Source organism: Anas acuta, chromosome 13 (assembly GCF_963932015.1).
Source record: "Anas acuta chromosome 13, bAnaAcu1.1, whole genome shotgun sequence".
Taxonomy (NCBI): Eukaryota; Metazoa; Chordata; class Aves; order Anseriformes; family Anatidae; genus Anas; species Anas acuta.
The window spans coordinates 5,747,851-5,760,584 of NC_088991.1; the positions used below are offsets into that span (position 1 = coordinate 5,747,851).

The 12,734-nt window shown below is 56.9% G+C and overlaps 1 protein-coding gene and 1 non-coding gene across 2 annotated transcripts; one reads left to right on the plus strand and one right to left on the minus strand.

Moving 5' to 3' along the window:
* Positions 1 to 1,178: 1,178 nt before the first annotated feature.
* On the minus strand, positions 1,179 to 1,250 carry TRNAE-UUC (transfer RNA glutamic acid (anticodon UUC)). The gene has a single exon. It is a non-coding gene; the product is annotated as a tRNA-Glu (tRNA).
* Positions 1,251 to 1,458: 208 nt separating this feature from the next.
* Positions 1,459 to 10,659, plus strand: LOC137863671 (ras-related GTP-binding protein A). Its single transcript, XM_068697027.1, has 9 exons — positions 1,459 to 1,648; positions 1,822 to 1,921; positions 2,788 to 2,854; positions 3,267 to 3,489; positions 5,172 to 5,267; positions 6,214 to 6,336; positions 8,074 to 8,165; positions 8,910 to 9,025; positions 10,100 to 10,659. Exons 1-9 carry the CDS (start codon positions 1,622 to 1,624, stop codon positions 10,195 to 10,197), a joined length of 942 nt encoding a protein of 313 aa, XP_068553128.1. The 5' UTR covers positions 1,459 to 1,621; the 3' UTR covers positions 10,198 to 10,659.
* Positions 10,660 to 12,734: the final 2,075 nt, after the last annotated feature.

Below are 12,734 nucleotides of genomic sequence, written 5' to 3' on the forward strand. Positions count from 1 at the left end.
CGGTGCCTCCTGCCCTAACAGTGCGGCAGAGACCCCGGGCAGACATTTCCTCAGTATTGGTGCCCGACTCGCCCAGGGTCACTGTGGCACAACGGACAGCAGCAATTACACGAGTAAGAACTGGCGCTGTGTGGCCCGTGAAGCATTTTGGGGTCTGTCTGGCTGTCTTTGTACCTCAGGAAGGAAGGTGGAGTTGCAACCCCAACAAGCATCAGGGAACCAAGCTATGGGGCTGGCTGCCACCGCCCGGTCAGTGCAGGGGCTGGGAGCCTCAGGGGTGACCTCAGCACTCTTTATAAGTAATTAAAGGAGGCTGTAGTGAGGTGGGGGCTGGTCTGTTCTCCCACGTGCCTGGTGACAGGATGAGGGGGAATGGGCTGAAGTGGCACCAGGGGAGGTTTAGGTTGGATATTAGGAAGAACTTCTTTACTGAAAGGGTTGTGAGGCATTGGGATGGGCTGCCCAGGGAAGTGGTGGAATCACCATCCCTGGAGGGCTTTAAAAGGTGTTTAGGTGTTGAACTCAGGGGTACGGTTTTAGTGTGGGGCTGTGGCGTTCATTGGGGTTTGCCAGTGCCCTCAGCCCGCCATGGCGCCCGGCCGCCACACGGGGGCGCACTGCGCCTCCCGCCGCTGCCACTGCGCATGCGCGCTGCCCGACCCTGCGGGCGCACTCCTTGGCGCACCGCCGGGCAAGGCGCCGGGGCGGTGACGCGCCCGCACTGCGCCGCGCATGCGCCCTGCGTCCTGCCCGGAGCAGGGCACGGCGCGTGCTCAGCGCCCCGCGGCGGAGGGGGCTGTGCGCATGCGTGCTGCCTCATGCCACAGAGCGGGCGACGCACGGTGGCGGCGCATGCGCACTGCGACCTGTGTGTGTGTGTGTGGGGGGGGGTGCGGTGCGCATGCGCACAGCGCCTCAGGCCCCCCGAAAAGCCTGCGCGGGGCCGGGCCCCTCAGGGCGCTGCCGGGGCCGGGTGGCGGCGGCGGGGGCGGCTGCGGGGCCCCAGGGCCTTTATGGGCCGCGCTGGGCGGGCTCTGCCTCAGCTTCTGCCTCAGCTTCTGCCTCAGCGCCCCGCTCGGGGCTCGCTTCCCGCCCCCCCCGTGCCCACTCGGGCTGCGGGCCCCCCCCTCAGCCCCCTCAGGGCCCAAAAGCGGAGGACGAAGAAAAATTTCTCCTGCTTCCCATACCGGGAGTCGAACCCGGGCCGCCTGGGTGAAAACCAGGAATCCTAACCGCTAGACCATATGGGAGGCACTGTGTGCGCTCCACCCCGCCCGCCCCAAGCCCCGCGCAGCGCTCCCGGCCCCGCGGCGCCCCCTGCAGGCCGCTCCCCCCCGTCAGTGAGGGCTGCCCGCAGCCAAGATGGCGCCGCGCGCTTCACTCCGCGCCCCTCCCTCCCCGCCCCCCTCTGGCGGGGTCACGTGGTGGGGCGGGGCGCGCGCTCACGTGACCGGCGGCGGCCGCCGAGCGCTGGGTCCCGTGAGCGCGGCGGGGGGGGGGGCGGGGGGGGCGTAAGGACGGAGTAAAGCGGGAGTAAAGCGGGAGTAAAGCCCGAGTAAAGGCGGAGGAAGGGCTGAGGAAGGCCCGCGGAGCGCCGCCGTGCTGTGCCCGCGGCTGGGGGATGCCGAGCGCCGCCATGAAGAAGAAGGTGAGGGGGGGAGGGGGTGGGGGGGGGCTGGGCCCTGTCAGGCCGGGCCCTGGGGGCGCTGTGAGGGGACAGCGGGGGGGGGGGGGGGATGGGGGGGTGATGGGGGGGGGTGCGGGGCTCGGTGCCGTGCGGGGGCTGACCCCGGCTCTTTGTTTTTGTCCCCCCCCCTCCAGGTGCTGCTGATGGGTAAGAGCGGCTCGGGGAAGACCAGCATGAGGTCCATCATCTTCGCCAACTACATCGCCAGGGACACGCGGCGGCTGGGCGCCACCAGTAAGGCTTCTCCTGGGGCAGCCGGGGGGCCCCCGGGGTGCAGGCGCTGTGGGTCACGGGGGGGGGCTGCTCCCTGCCGCTCCCGGCCTGTGCCAGCAGCAGCTGGGGGCTCCCACCTCATGGCAACCTTTGCTCCGTGGTTTGGATGAGGTTGGAGCAAAAGGGGAAGGAGCCCTGAGCGCTGCGTCCAGTCCTGCCTGGACTTTTAGCCTTCCTTTTTTTTTTGGGGGGGGGCGATCAGGGAGCAGCCTCTGGTGCTGCTGCACCTGCTGTCAGAGGTGTGCCCGGAGCCGCCTCCTCGTTCTTCCTGGTGCTGAGGCCTCCCTGTCCTCAGCGTGCTGCTCGTGAGCCCTGAGGGAGGCCCGGTGATCTTGCTGTGCGCCGTGGTTGTGGCAGGGGGAGGCACCAGTCTTAACGAGCCTCTATTTTTTGTCAAAGCCACTGGTGTAAAAAAAAAAGCACTGAGTGGAAAGCCCTCTGCAACAGCCTCCAATTGCTCCGGGAGGACTTGATGTCTGACTGGTGTGTGCCCCCATGTTGCTGTAGGTGTGGTTTCTTGAAGTTTACACTGTTTGTGTGTTTTTAAGGCTGGTTTAAGCCCTCGCAGAACGTGCTGGGGCTGGTGCCGTGCTTCAAATATTGCAGAGGTCAGCGGGTGTCGGGACGGGGGAGCCACCTGCCACAGCACAGCGGCAGCCTGGCTGGTGGGCAGGAGGGCTTGGGTTGCTCAGGGGCTGGATTTACACCCGGTGCTGTTCAGAGGGAGCTCTGATAACCGTGAGCTGAATGGCAAAGAGCTGCCTGAGGAGGTGGCTGTGGTCTGGGTGCGCGGGGCAGTCGGTAACCTGCTCCTTGTCTCTTTGCAGTCGATGTGGAGCACTCCCACGTCAGGTTCCTCGGAAACCTGGTGTTAAACCTCTGGGACTGCGGAGGGTAGGTGCTTGGAGTCCTGCTTTTGGCGCTGCTGGGGGCTGGTGCTGTCAACGGGGTGGGGGTGGAACGAGAGCAGAGCGAGGGCCTTCTGCCCCGAAGGCAGCCGCGCGCTGCTCGTGTATGGAGCAGGCTCGCTGCTCGCCGCTGTGGAACTGGTGAGGCAGCTCTGGGAAGAGCGGATCCCACATCTTAGGGCTGTGGGTGGAAGGAGGCTGGCCTCCTGCCTGCAGTCTCTGAGCTGCCTCCACGGGAAAGGCCGAGGAAAGTCCCACTCTTTCCTTGCTGGCTCCTTTCTTCTGCTGGCAAGGAGCCCGAGCCCTTCACCTGGACGTTCTCTTGCAAACGGCGGCCAGAAGTGAGCCTGCCTGCTCTGACGAGGGTCTCGTGCTTCTGTTGCTCTGCTCCTCCTCAGCCAGGACACGTTCATGGAGAACTACTTCACCAGCCAGCGGGACAACATCTTCCGCAACGTGGAAGTCCTCATCTACGTCTTCGACGTGGAGAGCCGCGAGCTGGAGAAGGACATGCACTACTACCAGTCGTGCTTGGAGGCCATCCTCCAGAACTCCCCCGACGCCAAGATCTTCTGCCTGGTGCACAAGATGGACCTGGTGCAGGAGGATCAGCGGGATCTGGTGAGCAGCTGGTAGTTGCCATAGAAATGCTTTCGGAGAGAGCATCTCCTGGCTGTGCGTTGTGTAACGGTGCTGTTCTGTGCTTCAAATCCAGCCCCGTCAGCACCGCTCCGAAAATTGTTTCTCGGATGTCTCTAAGAATTGTCTGAGCCCCTTCCTCCCTTTCCAGATTGTGTCGGTGCTGTTCCCTGCATGCATGCAGTGGAGGAGAGACCTGATGGCTTTTAGTGACAACTGCCCCGAGCCTTTGCTTTCGTAGCTCCGGTTCTGGTGCTGGGGGCAGGGAAGGGAGGGAGACCTGAAGGAAACCCAGCAAACTTGGAGCTGCCTTTAACCGTTTGGGTGGCTCTGAGGATTGTGGTGATGACAGTGGTGGTTGGTTTCTTTTCAGCTCTCGCTTTCGATCCCACGTAAGCTGGGCTCTGAAGGCTTTGTTTTAAGGCTGAAACTTTCCCGGTTAACTAGAAAGTGGTTTGTACCAGGCAGTGCTTCTGCTTCCTGTCCCACGGCGTTCGGTGTGCCTGCTTGCCCAGAGATCACCCTGGTTTAACGCTCCCGTGCTGCAGGAGGCATCCTGCAAAGGCCGTGGGTCAGCCTCTCGGCTGGGTTTGGTGTTTTCTGCTCTCCTCAGAGCTTCTGGAAGGTTGCAGGGAGGCTGGAGGATATTGGATATCACCAGCCTCGATTTTTCAGCTGTGACTGAAAGCATCCAGCTCCTGATACCAGAGGAGAAATTCTTTCAGGCTTAGGCACCTTTGCCTGAGGAGTGCACCCCTGGCTGCTCGGCCGCTCCCTGGCCTGCAGCGAGCCCGGAGGCCCCTTAGGCTGGTGCAAGAAGTCCCACGAAACTTCCCTCTGGCTCCTGGTGAGCGTCTGCAAAAACAGCTCAAAGAGCTTGTTTGGAGGGTCAGTTTGAGGATCTTTTCCTCCTTCCCCACGAGCTGAAGGGGGAGTCTAAAACCTTGAAGCTGTTCTGTCCCGCTCTGTTCGGGGGCTGATGTACAGCTGTGGGTTTTGGGTAGCTGTGCAGGTTCTGCTGAGGCCCTGGGGTGGGGTGGGCAGCTGGCAGGGGGCCTCTCTCTGGTTTTATTTCCCGTGCGTATCCCTGCGCAGATCAGGGTCTGTTCTGAGGCCGTTCCTGCAAACACTTGGCCTTGTTTTTTTTGCCACTTCCCTAGGAGCCTGCTGTGAGGCTGCCTTCTCTTTGGCCCCTTCCTTTTTGTAGCCCAAATTTCAGAGGGCAGAATTTGGTGGGAGAAGGCTGCGTGCGAGCCTCGGAGCTGCCTCGTCCACGCAGTTCCTATTGATGAAATTCTCTAGTGCTTTCCTTCTACCCTGTTCCCAGTGACCCAGCTTTTTGTGCGTGGCCGGGGGATGTCAGATTTCTGCTCCTCTCTAAAACTCGTGCCCGGGAGCTTCCGTTTCTGCTCCACAACACCGCGGTTGTCCGAGGTTTGAGCCTCCTGCTGCAAGACAGCCGGGGTTGCTCGTCTCTGCTGCCCCAGCGGGAGGGGTTTCTGGCAGCCTGTCCCTGCCAGCACGCGCTGCTGCTCCTCTTTCCCCAGCGCTTGTTGAGTTTTATTTTGTTTGAAACGTGTGCTGGAGGTGCCAGTCAGTAACCACGCAAAGGAAGAAATATTTACTCTCGACTGCTCATCTTTTTCTTTTTTTTTACTTCCCAGATTTTTAAGGAGCGTGAGGAAGACTTGAGGCGCCTTTCCCGTCCCTTGGAATGTGCTTGTTTTAGGACTTCCATCTGGGATGAGACTCTCTACAAGGTTTGTACCCCATCCCCTCTGCAGCCGGCCTTTTTCCCCCTCCCTGCTTGAAAACGAGCACGAGGAAGGCGAGCGGTCAGTTCCTACTGCTCTGCTACTGACTGCTCCTCTTCAGATCTGCACGGACTCCTCCTGGTGGAGGTTAGCTGGCTGGAATGGCATCAGCATTTTAAATTAAAAAACAAAAGTAAAACTCCTCCATGTCTTGGAGTTGTGGTGTCACTGTAATGCTGCTTAAACGCTTTGCCTAGCCACTTCAGAAAGACCTCGTGCACCTTTTAGTCATGTGTAGCCAGCAAGGAGCTCTTTCCCGGTTGCTTTTTCCCCACATTACAGTTAAAGCACTTCAGGCATTTACCATCCTGGGGATTTACTTTGCTTCTAGGAGCGCGTGAGGGTGGCTTTTTGGTGGTGGTGGTTTTGGTTTTCCTTTTCTTGTTGGTCAGCCCTCATTGCAGTGTCAGAGGCTTTAAGGTGTGAGCGTGGTAGGTGCTGCCTGGGCTACGCTGGGAGCAAAGGAGCGCTGTCAGCTGCCCGCAGGCAGTGGTGGCAGCACGCTGGGTTGCTGGGCAGAAGGTGAGGAGCTCTTAATCTTGACTTCAGCGGGCAGATCTCACCATCCTGGCAAATCCATCCAAAAGCAGTTGAAATTCGGTGTAGGACGTGGTCTGGCTGAGGCTGATCCCGTACCGTGTGCCCGGCAGCACCCCTCACGCTGCCTGCACCCAGCTCCCTCTAGAAACCGGCCTTCCCCTAACCTGCTAACGGGTAGCAGGCTGTGTTGAGCTGCTTAAAAACAGGCAAAGCCGTGTGCTGCTCCACACGCAGCCCTCTGGTACACACAGAGTAGACAGGAGAGCTCTGGGGAGTAGGTGGAGATGTCAGCAGCTCGTGGTGAGGCTGGGGATGTGTTAACGCAGCCCTTCTTCTCTTTGTTTGTCGACAGGCTTGGTCCAGCATAGTCTATCAGCTGATCCCCAATGTCCAGCAGCTGGAAATGAACCTGAGGAACTTTGCTCAGATCATCGAGGCAGACGAAGTGCTTCTGTTTGAGAGAGCCACTTTCCTGGTGAATACAGCCGTTCTGCCCTTCGCGCCCCTCTGCCCAGCCTAGGACGGAGTTCCCTGGATGGAAAGTGCGGTTGTGGCGGTTGCCCAGAGAGAGGTGCCAGCACCAGATGGCAGAACGCTTTGATCCAGGCCTTGTGATACTGAAAGTAGCTGACAGGACTCCGTGGCTCATGTGACCTTCCCAAATTTCCACGGCTAGCAGCTGAGCCGAGGGCTTGAGTGGTATTTCCCTCTTCCAAGCTGCGGGAGGGTTTCAGATCCCCATTCTGTTATCAGCCGTGGGACTTGAGAATTCCTTTCTGCACAGGACGAGAGCCTTCTTTAGCTTGAACAAAAGTCTTTTCAGTTCCTTCTCGACTGTTTTTTAACTGTTCTTGATTCCTTTTTTGCGAGTGCCTGATGCTCTACAAACCTTAAGCGTGGATAGAGGCTCACTGGCAGCTGGATTGCTGTGGGAAAACGTGTTGGTTCAACCCACCGCTGCCTGTCCTGCCGTTCTCTTAGTGCCTAGCTTGGTTTCTTCAGGCTTTGTACCAGTGCTCTCACTGACCTGAAGAAACTGACCTCAGTTTTGAGCGCTTTCCTTGACAAAGGCCTGACTGAAGTGACTTTTCTCGTTACTTTTCTCACTTCAACTGTCAGGATTAGGCACCTGCCGTTCCTGGCAAGTTCTGCTTTTAGAACTCGTGTAGCTAATGAATAGTTCCACCTTTGCACTAGGTAGCAGTGCTTACATGCATTCAAAACCTGCATTTTTATTTTTTATTTTTACTGAAAGCTACTTCTTTGCTACAAAAATTCTGTACTGATTTTCAGTGTAATGATGACTTTTTAAAGACTTTCTCCTTCTCACTGTTTTCTTACACTTAAACTTCCCCAGGGCCTCCTTTCTCCCGAAGTGAAATCTTATTCTGAAATTGTATTCGCAGCGCAGTAACAGGAAAACCTGGAGAGTTGAGAAAAGAGCTTGCATGTAGTGAAGGCTTTGGTATGGATGTGATTCTTGAATATGGTTAAACTTGTATCTGTAGGAACAGTTGGACAAGCTTAAAAGTAGGAAATAAAGATTTTTTTAAGGTGCTTGAGGAAATGGGGGGAAAAAACCTCACAACTTAATTCCTGCAAGGCTGTAGCAGCTGAGTTATGGATTCCTCGGAGCTTAAAGCTCGTAGCGTAGCGTTGTTCAAATAATGCTTCTTCCTGGTTTTCTGTGGGAACAAAGATAATGCAGCTGTTGGATGTGTGATCCCCCTTAAGCAGTAAATACCCTTCTCAGCCTGTTGGATTTTTGGCTGGGGCGTGAAGGTGTGTGGGCTGCCAGCCCCGTGGAAGGGGCTGGGGAGAGGAGAGGTAGGCGTGGGTCACGGCGCGAGGAATCCTGGAAACTTTTTTGATCTTTCCAGAGATATCAAGCACCTCGCTGCTGCATTGCTGCGTGGGAAGGGAGGGAGGGGAGCGGATCCGAGCGCAGGCAGCGTGGCCCCATCTCGCTCTGACTCAGTTAATTGGTGCAGGGAGAGCTCCCTAGGAAGCCAGCCGCCTGTGTTCCGCTGTTCCACCTTGTGCTTTTCCACCTTGTGCTTTTTTTTGTGCTTTACGTCGAGTTAAAATGGCACCAAGTCGGGGTGTTCAGGCCCCAAAGGGACAGGAGTGCCTCTGGGGTGTTCACACCTCAGCACTTGTGAAGGGCTCCCCTGAAAAAAATGACTAACCCTGCGCTTTTTCTGCCTTCCAGGTCATTTCTCACTATCAGTGCAAAGAACAGCGGGATATCCACAGATTTGAGAAAATCAGCAACATTATTAAACAATTCAAGCTAAGTTGCAGGTGAGCTGGTCCAGTGGGAAGGATCCCCGAGCAGGGGTTTTGGTGTCACGCCGAGACGAGGAAGCTTTCCAAGTGAACATTGCCTTTATACCTCCTCGGCGGGAGGAGGTGCCTCGGTTAAATTGCTTTCTAGAAAGCACGGTGGTCAGAAACGTCCGAGTTTCTTCTCATCTTTCATAACTTCCTCCTCTGGTGATTGTTGAAAGGGGGTTGTTGTGAAACACCCATTTTCTGCTCGGTCTTTTTCTCCTGGTCTTGTGAACCTCGTCTTGTGAACCGCCCTCAGGTTCGCCAGTCTGTCAGCAACATCTGGAAGCGTTCAGAGCCTGAACAGGACAGGGAAGCAGCAGCATGCTTTGCAGAGCTGCCTCGAGATCCTTCAGCTTTGTGCTTGCTTCCAGAGGGTGTAAAACTGTCCTGGGAGTGACAGCTTCATCCGTGGGACGAGTGATTCTGGGCACAGCGTCCTCCACGGGGCGGCGGAGCTGTGTCTGGAGTTACAGACCCTCAGCAGGCCGATGGCTTCGTGCTGCCCTTGCTGGATGAATGAAGCCTGAAGCTGGAGGGTTTGCTTCTTAAAAACAAAGCCCAGCCTCACCTGGTGCTCACGTCCCCCTTTGCAAGCAGTGCTTCTTTGTTTCCAGCGCTGAACAGGGACCCTGGGGATGGGGTGGGGAACTTGTGAGCGCTGTTACAGTAACGCTACAACGCTACATTGCATGTTTTTTTTTTTCCCCTCTGTAGTAAGCTGGCCGCTTCTTTCCAGAGCATGGAAGTGAGGAACTCTAACTTTGCTGCTTTTATTGACATCTTCACCTCAAACACATACGTGATGGTGGTTATGTCGGACCCTTCAATACGTAAGTTGAAGCAGAGGCGAGCCTGGGGACAAGCAGCTGGCTTAGTTGGGGTGCGTTCCTGCTGGAATATGGCACAGAACAGGCAAAAAAAATAAAAAGGATTGGGTTAAAAGGCACGGAGGGCTCTGCTGTGGGGCTGGCTCGCCCTGCCTGAGCAAGGAGGGGGAAAGGAAAGGTGGTTCAGCAGCCCCTTGCCTCGCAGGAGGAGCGGAGCCGGCTCACGGTTGGAGCCACGGTGGGGAAGCGCGGTGGCAGATGTGACCTGATGGGATAGGTCGCGTCTGACAGCCTATTTTGGGCTGCGCTGCTTTGGCAGCCACGGTGATTTTTTGGAAGGGAAGCAGGGATGGTTTATGCATGAGTTCCTGCTCTTCTTGCCTGAACCGTCTCGGTGGGCAAGGGCTCTAATTATAGTCGCGTCTATTTATCTTAACGACTTGCGGGCAGCAGCGCCAGAGGCACGGCCTGAATATGTGACTGTGTTTATATTCCTGATCGAAGCTGCTTCTGGTAAAATGTGAGGTGCTGAAGGCACGCTGTCCTGGGCAGCTGCGTGGCCGACAGCTGTTAATCTTGTCCTCCCCTTTTTGAAGGGGTTCCTGCGTGAGGGAAAACCTGAGCGAGCCCTGGGGTGCTGGGTGAGCTACTGAGCTGTGATATTCCTCTGCTCGAGCAGCAGATGAGAAGCTGAGGTGACTTCTGCGTGACCACAGCTTGTCCTGACTCTTCTCCTGTGCCTCCCAGCGAGCAACCCCCACCTCCCGGCACCACGCAGGGAGCAGGAGGCCGGGAGGTTGGTGCTCCCTGAGCAGTGGGGAAGAGCGGTGGCTTCACGCTGCGTCACTTCTCCAAATTTAGGTGAAATCTGGTGCTGCCCGGTGCAAGTAAAAGCTGTAGAACACTTGTGCCCTCTGCTGAGCAGCGGGCTTCACTCCTCCTTTTCGTCATGGTGCTGAGTTTGGTGTGGCAACGTGAGCCCAAACCAGCCAGGGTTCTGATTTGGTTCTGCTGACAGGAGCTCAGATAAGTGCTGTCCATCCCTTCTAACTTTTCCTTCTCCCTTCTCCATCTCAGCTTCTGCAGCTACGCTGATCAACATCCGCAACGCCAGAAAACACTTCGAGAAGCTGGAGCGAGTGGACGGACCAAAGCACAGCCTGCTCATGCGCTGAGCGCCGGCCGACGCACCTGGTCGTTGGGGGGAGAAAAAGTGAATCGGAACTACTTTTTTTAGGAGAATCTAACAATGTGGATGTCTTTGTGGGTTTTGAAATGAGTGTGCTGCTTACCACCGCAATCTTCTTTATTGTTTCTCCTTTTAACGTTGGACACTAGTCACTCGGATGATGTCTGGATACACTGCGGACCTTCAAAAGAGACTTCCTGGCGTGTGTGGGGTTGGGAAGAAGTAAGGACAGGTGATGTGCACGTGGTCTCATGCTCCTGGCTGTCATAGTGGCACGTGGCAGAGCCTTTCTGGATGTTCTGCTCCCAGGTGATCGTATAAATCACAGGGATGGAGTATTTACTATTTTATTGGTAGGATGCTAGAATACATTTATAAATTTCTCCTTGTCTTCAGTCACGAAAATAAATTTTTTGCTACCGGGGATTTCAGATCCGAGAGCTTTGGACACCATGGGCTTGCTTTCTTCTAAAACCCGGGGCATCCTTGGCAAGCAGACGTGCCCTCGCTGCCTTTCCCCTTCCCCAGCCTCTGGGGAGTGCCAGCTGAAGGTCGCTCCAGAGTTTCCCCTCGAGATTTTAATTTTTTTCTCCATATTGAGGCAAAATTCACCGAGCAGGTGAAGCAGCCGGGATGCCGTTGGCCTCTGGACACTTCCTGAGGTGACGGAAGGTGGCGGTGAGGTGTTCCTGGTGTCCCTGCCCTCCTTGCTGGGCCTGCCGTGGGCACGTAGGAATTGTTGGAGCGCGGTGGCTGGGGGCTGTGCGTGCATGAGCGACGGGAGCCGTGTTCGTGGCGGGCCACTCGGACGGCGTTCAGCACCGGGGTGGCTGTGGCACTGTCTATTTTTAATGAGGTTTGATGCCATTAAACACAGGAGGAGCAGGAGCGCTGAGTTAGGGGGCTCTGACTTGCTGGGTGGGACCTGATGCCTGTCAGCGTCTTTTTTTTTTTTTTTTTTCTCGCTGCATCAAATGACTGTATAAAAAAAAAAAAAAAAAAGGGTGTGGCAACTCCCAGCCTCGCTCTCCATTTTGTGTTCTCGAAATCATGCTTTTCCCCTCTATCCCCGGCCCACACGCTCGGAAAAAAAATCTGAAAGGGTGAGTCTGTGGTGTGAGAACAGAGCTAAAGGGCACATCTCGGCCGGGGAGCCGAGGCCGGGCTACGCACGAGCTCTTCCACCGGTTCTAAAGCGTGGCAGGATGAAACACCCCGTGTCTTGCACCGCCTCCTCAGCAGCTGCCTTTGGGAGCTGTGGGGCTGGGTGGATTTCCAGCGGGAGCCACCGAGGCGGCGGCCCCGGGGGAGAGGAGCTTGGACGCCGATTCCCAACTCTGACTTTGCGGGGAGCGCTGCTGCCCCTCCCTACCTCGTCAGAGCCTCGGGAACATCGACGGCGGCTGCTGGGGAGGCAGCTCGGAGATTTGGGGAGAGCAGAAGGCGGCTCAGGGCCGTGGTGGTGGGGTGGAGCTGGAAACACCTTGCTGAGGGCACTGAGGACGGGACGGGGTGGGAAACGCTGGAAGTGGGGGGCAGGTAATGAATGGGGTGTGAAGGGAGCTGTCAGTGGCAGCGTGCAGAGGGATGAAGCCACCGCTTTTATTTCGAGGTGGCCGACACCTCTCAGCTGGGTTTTGGTTGTCCCTGTCCCAAAAGCACAACCCGGGGGCGTTTTGCCCAGCCTGGGGTCCCGCCGGCCTCCCCTGGTGCCTCAGCCCCTTGGTACCCAAACACCCCAAACGGTGCTGCCCGCCCCGGCTTTCGGGCATCCCACAGGCGGAGCCGGCCCCAGAGAGGGGCAAAACCCCCAAAAGACCCCGGGGCAAATCCCATGGGGGGGGATTTGGGGTGGGGGGAGGCCCCGCTGGGAGCCCGGCTGTGCCTTGTGGCACCGTGCTCCTGGGTGGCTCTGCCAAGCGTTTCCTTCCTGCCACCTGAGGTGAACCCAGCGGCCCGGGGAGGGAAAAAAATAAAAAATAAATAAAAAAAAGAAAAAAAAATAAAAAAAAAGGAAAAAAAGGAAAAAAAAAAAGAAAAAAAAGGAAAAAAAAAAGAAAAAAAAGGAAAAAAAAAGGAAAAAAAAAGGGAAAAAAAGAAAAAAAGGGAAAAAAAGGGAAAAAAAGAAAAAAAAGAAAAGAAAAAGAAAAAAAGGAAAAAAAAAGAAAAAAAAAAGGAAAAAAAAAAGAAAAAAAAGCAGTTTTTTTGTTTAAATAACTCCGGGTGGGGCCTGCAGGGCGGGGGGGGGGGGCCCAGCCCTCGAGGCTCTGGGCAGGGCCCCTCGGGGGGGGGGGGGGGGGGGGGGCCTCCCCCAGCCCCAATTCCCCCATTTCTCCCCCCAAACCCCCCCCGCGCCCCTCAGCCCGTCCCCATGGCAACGGGGGGGGGGGGCGCCCATTGGCTGCTGCCAGCGGTGACGTCACTTTTAGGGGCTCCCCCCCCCCATTCCCCCCCTTTCCCCCCCCACCCCCCCCTCCTCCCTCCCCCCCCCTCCCCGTGAGGGCCCCGTGTGGGCCCCGCCCC

Excerpts from the sequence above, each read along its gene's own strand:
- LOC137863671 (XM_068697027.1), top strand. The coding sequence starts at position 1,622 with ATGCCGAGCGCCGCCATGAAGAAGAAG. Across the intron at positions 1,922-2,787 it reads GCGGCGGCTGGGCGCCACCA|TCGATGTGGAGCACTCCCAC; the intron begins GTAAGGCTTCTC and ends GTCTCTTTGCAG. Across the intron at positions 3,490-5,171 it reads AGGAGGATCAGCGGGATCTG|ATTTTTAAGGAGCGTGAGGA; the intron begins GTGAGCAGCTGG and ends TTTACTTCCCAG.